The sequence below is a fragment of the Ptychodera flava genome, chromosome 22 (assembly GCF_041260155.1).
Source record: "Ptychodera flava strain L36383 chromosome 22, AS_Pfla_20210202, whole genome shotgun sequence".
Taxonomy (NCBI): Eukaryota; Metazoa; Hemichordata; class Enteropneusta; family Ptychoderidae; genus Ptychodera; species Ptychodera flava.
This window is the reverse complement of record NC_091949.1, coordinates 35278825-35287747: the sequence shown is the minus strand read 5'-3', so window position 1 is coordinate 35287747 and position 8923 is coordinate 35278825. Positions and strand designations below refer to the sequence as shown.

General features: G+C 37.3%; 1 protein-coding gene across 2 annotated transcripts in view; it reads right to left on the bottom strand.

Annotated features, from left to right (window-relative positions):
* Positions 1 to 219: 219 nt before the first annotated feature.
* Positions 220 to 8923, bottom strand: part of LOC139123287 (suppressor of tumorigenicity 14 protein-like) — a 32354-nt gene continuing 23650 nt past the window's right edge. For both annotated transcript variants that reach the window (XM_070689431.1, XM_070689430.1), the window contains 8 exons: positions 8613 to 8746; positions 7893 to 8118; positions 7125 to 7247; positions 6652 to 6773; positions 4932 to 5023; positions 4308 to 4570; positions 3193 to 3338; positions 220 to 2441 (listed from right to left, as the gene is read on the bottom strand). In XM_070689431.1, coding sequence (XP_070545532.1) covers positions 2277 to 2441; positions 3193 to 3338; positions 4308 to 4570; positions 4932 to 5023; positions 6652 to 6773; positions 7125 to 7247; positions 7893 to 8118; positions 8613 to 8746 — 1271 coding nt within the window. In that variant the 3' untranslated portion in view covers positions 220 to 2276. The remainder of the gene's footprint in view (positions 2442 to 3192; positions 3339 to 4307; positions 4571 to 4931; positions 5024 to 6651; positions 6774 to 7124; positions 7248 to 7892; positions 8119 to 8612; positions 8747 to 8923) is intronic.

Here is an 8923-nt window from a genome sequence, read left to right as displayed (position 1 = left end):
ATTTATTTCGCTACTTTAGGCATTATCTTAAAGTAGCAAGAGACGTGCCGCCAGCTTGAGCCATAATATCACTTAAGCCAAAAAACATCCACAAAATATTATATCGTCACCGGCAAAAATAAGCAATGGGGTTATCATTCTTTATGAGCTCCTCGATCTTGCAATCACACACCTCTTGTATATCTTTACCATTCTTCAGTCAATTTGAAATCCAAAACATTCTTTCTAGAAATAATAGATTTTATTAATTTCAAACATGATTATAAACACATCTCTTGTATAAAGTATTTATAAACCAAATTTATAGACGATGTCGTCTCAATCAAACAATTTCTAAAATATTTCGAGATATTTCATGGCGTAAATTTTGTACAACATTGTATGATAAAGAAGTTTGAAAGACACGTTACTGTCTTATAAACGCAGTTCATGTAAGTGCGCTATCAACGTGCTCAGACGGCACGATGTATCGTATTTTCCCACTAAAAGATATCATGAAATGTCCCTTACATTCCGAACGAAGTGTGAAATGCTAAATATATATATATATATATATATATATATATATATATATATATATATATATATATATATATATATATATATGTATGTATAATACAAATGACTTCAAGTACGAAGTAATACCATTTCTTAAGTTCTTGCATCCTGCAATCTTCAGACAAAGGTGAAAGGATTCTTAGCTCTACACTCTCATTTACATCTTTGGGCCGTACCTTTACCCAAGTAAATGTATATATAAGTAGAGAGACAGAGAGAGAGAGAGAGAGAGAGAGAGAGAGAGAGAGAGAGAGAGAGAGAGAGAGAGAGAGAGGAGAGAGAGAGAGAGAGAGAGAGAGAGAGAGAGAGAGACAGGGCGAGACAGACAGATACACACATACTATAATACATATAGAGAGAGAGAGACAGAGAGAGAGAGAGATAGATAGATAGATAGATAGATAGATAGATAGATAGATAGATAGATAGATAGATAGATAGATAGGTAGATAGAAAGGGAGTTATTACGTCTTGCTGTATAACCTCTGAGAAACTCGACATTTTCAACATCATCTCTGGTAGGATGTTGAACAAAATGTGACTGAAACTGTTGCAAATGTTTAAAAAATACATGACAGTATCATTTGTGTCCTAAAATTACACGCATCTGCATTTAACGTCTACTACGATCGTATTTCACAAATAAATACTGGTGAAACTTGATCATTATATAAACCAACTATTTGTGTCAATATTTCAATAGAAGTTTCCTCGGTATGGAAGGTATCGTAAATTATCCTCCACAAAAAGGGAGGAAATGTATTTTTAAATACAGAAGGATATACTTCGGATGGATTAGAAAATGGACGGACGTCAAACACATATGCATTACACGCACACAATAAAAAATGATAATGCTGTTGTGACTGTTTTGCCGTCTTTTAAATTACAGAAAATCAAGCAATAATGTTCAGTAAAAATTGCGGACAATTTTTACTCAGTCTGCATTCAAATGTACATGTGATATAAAAATACATACCATTTACTTGTAAATGTCACGTTCGGAAATCTAATACTGTCATCTTTTCTGTTGCATCAAAACTGCATTTATCACTATTACTGGGATGGACGCTACTTTGTACAATAGACTTCGAGTGCATTTATTCTCACTATATGAGCCTATCCACCCAATTTCTAGTAGGGACACTAGAATTACAATAATTGTATAAATCGCACCGACTATTCTTTATGCCGTTCTCCGGTATAAATTATTTTCGTCAAATGTAGACATCATATGGAAAACCTTGCATATTTTTTTTTCGGGACAGCCACAAATTTTTGATAATTTTTTTTTTATTATTTTTTCGCGATTACGGATGGAATCGACTGAATTACACCAAAAATTTAAGATAATCGTCGGCCAGTAATTTTTTGGAAGGAGCCTTTTGAAACAGGGACAGAGCTAAGTGTGAGCCAGATTCAGGTTGATTTTGATAGTGGGATGATCGCAGGAGCTGCCATTGCCGTTTAAAGCCACGAACGGCAAAGTTGCATGTATTAAAGCAAGTAAAAAAACCATATACACCAAATGCACAATACTTGTCATGCACTATTGTCGGTAAAATTGTATTAACGAATCTACCAAATGGTACCGAGTAATTTACTAAGAAGAGTTAGTCAGTTATCATAACAAACAAAATAATGAACAAAACAGTGTGTAGTTAGGAGTATGGAAAATACAACTGGAAAATACTGACTGCAATACGTATAAAAAGGAGTTAATTGTTTAAAATTTTATCGTCGATCCAGGCGATGAAATAACTCGTTCTCGTGTATACACCGGGGCTGTATGGTTCACCGCATCCATATCCCCAACTGACTACCCCCGAGAGAAGCCATTTCCCATCGGTGTCCTGGCAAACTAGAGGTCCGCCGCTATCGCCCTGAAAAAAAATATAAAAAATTAGAAGAACAAAATATGAGTAAAAAAGTTCTTGGTCACGCAAAAATACATTTCATTTTAAAGCTCAGGGGACGGTAAAAGAAGTTTTACCGGCTCATCTTTGAAAAAATCGAAAATTATATTTTCAGAGTTAACATAATGATGGCGGCCATTTTTAATTTAAAATGTTGATAAATATTGGGCATTCTGTTTCTGTTTTCTTAGTAATTCAAAATGTGAACGATGGTACCTAATGGTTTACAGTTTTATGCAAGACGGAAAGTCTAAGCAATATTTAAAAGTTTTATTACTGAATGTTTAAGCAATATTTTAAGACTTTCAATTTTGGGACGTGTATTAGCGTAATTATATTAACACGATTGGAACTAATTTGGGAGAATCGGATCTTCATGTTGTTCAAATTGCTATATAGCGGTCACATTCCCGGGCTGTGAAACGGTATATTCAAGTTGATGACTGCTTCGGGGCTGCGTCTTGTTCTCGCGCTGAACTGGGCAATTTCATTGCGTATGCTTTACATTTTCCCCTGCACTGGAATTTACTTCCATTGTGACCTTAAATTAAGGTAGGTCGGTCGGTCGGTAGGTAGTAGGTAGGTAGGTAGGTAGGTAGGTAGGTATCTATGCTTCTGTGGTTTACGACAGGATTAAGAAGACAGAATGCAAGGATAGTCGCTTCAGCTGGAGAGAAATTGTTATTGTGACAGGAATGCTTAAAACTGAATGACAGACCTGACAACTATCCTTGCCACCTGTGTCGTAACCTGCGCAGAGCATCCGATCTGTGATTCGTCCATTCAGGTAGGATGGCTGGTTGCAGACGTTGTTGCTAAGCAACGGAACGTCCACTTGGTTTAAGACCAGCTCGCTGCCTGTGCCTGGGAAGGTAAAAGGAAGATTGGGGAGTGATTTTGTTTCAAAAAAGTCTGTCATTGCTATCCCAGCATGTGGTGGAAACCACAATTCACTCGAAATTGTGAACAGATCGTAAGTACAGGTACTGCAGTAAACAAGAGAAAGATGGGAAACACAGAATTAGCACTCTGAACATGTTGCTAATGTACAATATTTCATATACTAAATATGCGTCACGTGATATATCATTTGAAAGGTCCTTCATCTCCTTTTAGCTTTGCGAGAAAGTGTAACCGCCATGAAATTTAAAGACCCCGTAACTAACAATATCTGTGAGTGGGATGAACTATGGCAAATTTGCAATTATCATTGATGTTGCATTGCACTATTAGATTCTCAGAACGGAAACCAGCTATCTATTCGCTTTTGAAGTACACATAGAATTCAAGTTCACCGTTGCCAGAGAGTACTGCGAGAATTAAAGTTGGCGGGCGGGCAAACAGACAGACAGACAGCTAAGTAGGTGTGAATACTTTGGGAAATATTACATAAATATCATCATTATGAAATATGAACAGTTTTAATACAGTTGTTTGGGTTGTGGGTCGACCATCTTTGCTGTTCTACAATGTCAGAAAGAAATTGAACAGGTACGGATGTGACTTTGCATAGCAGTCTTCGGAGCGTCCAACAATGTGTCCCGTTCCATGATTTGTCAAATACTGCAGAGCAGAAAGGAAACTCAACTCAGATGAAATACCAAAAACCGATTTTAACAAAAATATTCATATGGCATAAGTGTTGTATTAATAAACTATTTCTTAGACTATTCACACCTGGTAGGTAGCCTGTGTATATATAGAGAAAAGCACAGCAAACAAACAAACAGACTGATCTCAAGTAATTGATAGACTAATAAATATGCAGATATTGGCGCACGTCTCGCACGGTCAGTGTGTTACTAAAAACACTTAATGCAATGTGGCACTCACCCTGCGTGTCACCCCAACCAGTGACGTAGCACGTTTTCCCAGCACTAAACGCATGCCATTGAACGGGAAGACAAACCGGGATGACGTAATTGCTCCATGTAAACGCACTGTCAACTTTCAATAATGCAATATCGCTGTCGAGAGTATCGGGGTTGTAGTTTTCGTGCATTATCAGCTGAACGACAGATCTTGACTGCTCGTTTAGGCTGTAGTACTGACGGTTGTGTTCTCCGGCTACGACTGTATACCCCGCTGATTGATCACTGTTGTGGAATAAATTAGGAAGAAACCACTTCATTGAATGACTCGATTTTACGTTGCGTCATTATGATTTATCTGCTCACGTGACCAGCTGCATTGATAATATTAGTTTTGTTATTGCAATCAGTTTCATCTTCGCTTTGAAAAAGCTACCAGCCGGCAGGAAACGTTGACTCCTTTCGTATGATATCTCATGGATCAGAAAAAAAGAGGTCAGTCAAACAAATCACATACAGCCAGCCAACAATCTTTCAGCATGATTTGCTGATATAGAAAATCGGTTTATAAATAAACACCCTATGTAGATAATGACAGCTGTGTTTCGTTTCAGTGCTTTGTAAAAGAACGTTTCACTCGACTTACTCGTAGACACAGTGCGCCGCTGTCACGACCCACAAGTCGTTTATGATAGTGCCACCACAGATATGACCATATACGTTGTGCTTTAAACTTATCTAATAGTAATAAACGAAAGAAAAATATGTTCGATGATTTCCTTAAATTACACTTGATGGACATTTCATTCGAATTATGATATTCATGAATCATTTGCCGAGGAAAAGCGATATCGTTTGCGTTACATATTAAAGCCCCAGTAATGCTAACTTTCGATGATTTTTTTTCATTATTTTTATTTTATAAATCAATTCCAACTTTTTATTCTACTTCCCAAAGAATGTTGAAACACCCACTATTTAGCTTGTCAACTTATCGTTCAAATGTGTAAAATGTATTTTATTGTTTACATTTGAATTGTCGTCCGGACTAGGAGTCACTTTCCAACTATAACAATGCAGTTTACAACCTTAGGGGCTGAGTTGACAAGCTGGATATTGTGTATATCAACATTCTTGGGGGAGAAGAACAAGAAATTATGGTGCATTCAAAAAAAAATTGGTGAAATTATCATCAACCAGCATTACTGGGACTTTAAAGGTATACTTTCACCTGTTCCAATTTTGACACAGCTACCATGGAAAGAGAAAATCTAACCAATCACAGATTTTACACGGGTAGCCGCTTTTAAAACAGCGCCCTCACATGGGCATTTTGAATACCAAGGAACACCCCTTTGACCATATATGCACATATTTAGATTACAGGTGACTGTATACCTTTAAGAGGCTTTATCTTGTCTCATTTATTTCATGATTTTAGTTTCAAACTAAAGTTAAGTTTCAGAACTGAATTATAGGTGTCTCTTCTTGAAGCAACACTTCTATACGAATTTAGCGACAGCCTGTAAGTTCTTGTGTGCAGTGATGAAAACATCTGAAAATTGCTGATAGAATTTGAATTTTAAGAGACGGTGTTTTTTGCTACATTTCTAAAAACGAGAAAAATAAGGGATTATGACAATGAAACTGCGGTTGTCCTAATACAGCGATTTATGAGGCTAATACTTACAAAAGAGGCTTATTTCAAAAATATTGTGTCATTCGTTATTTCTCAAAACCAATGTATCTATATCGAGTTTTCATAAATTAAATGAAAAAATAGTTGTAATTGAGATCATCTCCTATTTTGTTTTCAAATTAAACTAAATATTTTTTCATTTCTTCCAAATTTTGACGTACTTACGCAATAATGCCCCCCTCACTGACCATTATGGACTATAGGACACCTTGCACAGCGTAAGTATGAGATAAAGCCGATTACATTATGGATTGCAAAATATGCTTGAGTCAATTATTGGCCGGGAGGGATTGCTGTTATTTTACAGTTAGCCAGGGAATTTGCAGATGTTGAAAACATCTAAGCCACGATACTGGATAATGGATAATTAGATGCAGTATCAGTAATAGTCGGGGATGACGTCACAAAATTGACTGGTGTGGACAAAGCTGTAATATAATTTTCTTTAAAGCATTGCTTATTTAAAGACAAGATAAAAAGAAATAATATTATGTGAAAGGAAAATAACAACAAGATTTCACCAGTGAAATACATCCTATCTAAGTATCAAAAATAACTATGACGAAAATACCGTGCGGTACTTTTTAATATGTTCTGCACTTTCAAACCAGGCCAGGTGGGATTACCTAACACACGGATATTGACGTTTAAGTTTGGGAAAACTCACCTGCCAGGGGAAGCTGTACTGAACTGCTTCCTGTCCCCCAACGATGCGCTGTGATGCCCTGTCTCGCTTTCGTCGTCTCAAAGTGGGCATATAAAAGGGAATACCACAGTTTGGTTCGTTTCCTGAAAAATGTTTCGGATACAATAATCGTTTTTTTGTAGGCGTCTAGTCGCTTTCACAGCCCAAAATGTACATGTGTGTTCATCTGTATGTATCTATTTTTAATCTCTATGTATGTATGTATGTATGTATGTATGTATGTATGTATGTATGTATGTATGTATGTTTGTATGTATGTATGTATGTATGTATGTATGTATGTATGTATGTATGTATGTATGTATGTATTTACATACCATTATGACAAGATGATAGGCAAAACCAATTTTGCTTATTTGATATTCCGAAAATTTGATTGATACCAGCGTTTTGCCATATCTACAGCGCCCTCTGAAATTCAAATATAAATTTACCTGGGCACCCATTCTCGTCACTTCCATCAGGGCAGTCGTCACTTCCGTCACACTGTAAGGTACCCGTTATACACGATGAGTCCAGACCAGATGAACAACGGAATTCGCTGCCTAAACATTCAACTGTCGATAGAAAATGTCGACTACTTAATATAGAGAATATCAATTTATCAATTCGTATTAGTATGGTAAGCTTATTTTAATTTTTTTCCAAGGATGACTGAAATCGGTAAGAACTTCAAACGGCAAATAAATGTAACAGTATCTGATCCGGAAAGGTCACCGTTTGCAAGAGAAACCAAACTGCAAATAATATAATGATAACTAAAATGATTTATTATCTGACTAGATAGTACTATAAATTCGTTTATTTGACTTGAGTTACGTATCGTTTGCAATAGAATCGTACACGTGCTTGTCTCGGCAACTAGTTTACAACAACGTGTTATTTGCACTTGACACATGTTTGCCCACAGCGGGCAAGATCACCCCACTGAGCGCAGAAGCGATGCTCACATAAAAACTGAGGCATCGCCGCAGCGGTCAATGCCACCTTATCAAGCGATCAAGAGTCTCTCCTTAACTAACCATGTTTATCACTTTTTCGATATGCCACGTGACTTCATACAAGCCCATCATGATAATCAAATGATACGTGAAGTGTAATAAAAAATCACATATCTTCTGACGGTATATATGATAAAATTTCGTATTCTACTAGAATCACAATAAAATGTAAAAGTTTATCCAAACAGCATCGCATCTCACCTTCAGCTTCATATTCAGCCTCGAATCCTGGATATTCATCGCTGGAGTCTGTAGTGAATGTTACGTGAATCTGATTTCCGGTTGATCTGATTGGTTCGGGTACGCCGCGCCCACAGTATTCACCCAATCGCGACGCTTTATCGTCGTCTCCGTCGTACACTCTGACAACGTCATAGCTACATCCGAGTCCTTCCAAAGAAAATGCGAGAAATCGAAGGTAGACGACCTGCAAAGGTTGACAGGACAAAAAGATAAAACTTTCACGTCACTTTGAACATTCAGAAAAGTCTCGTGTGCTGCGAACGTGAGTTACGAAGCGTTGTCTTGTGATGTCGATGGACCAATAGGGAAATAATTAGTATATTATGTAGTTCCAGTAAGTAGAACACGCTAGGGGCCTATTTATCAATGAATAGCGCTGAATATACGACCCGAATCTTAATCCCAACTAGATCTACCCAGTACAATCGTAATCCTAACCCCAATCTACACAGTACAACCGTAATGCTAACCCCGATTCTAGACAGTACAACCTTAATTCTAACCCTAATTCTACCCAGTACAACTCTAATTATCCTAACCCAGGTTCTACCATAGACCCTGGGTCTATGATTCTACCCAGTACAAACCTAATTCTAACCCAATTTCTACCCAGTACAACCTTAATCATAACCTCAGTTCTTCCAAGTACAAATCTAACTTAACCATAAGATTGCTCACCTTTCCGGCAGTGACAGTGATGGTCCATTGACATTCAGCATAACTGTCGTACAGTGTGACGCCATCGTAATTCATCGAAGAAAACGTACCACTGTCAGCAGTTAAAGTGTCAGAGCCACCGCAAGGAGACTCCCCTGCGAAAACATATAAAAGCATACATTAGGTCTTTCGAGTTGATGGTCGGTTTTAGAGTCGGTGATGACAAACGGAGAATTGTTTGACGTTCAGGGTTCCAATGACAAAGGCGAAAAGTTCTTTAGGTCAATCGAGCGATCACCTCAATCTGCAAATTGCAGTCAATAATTGTCCTG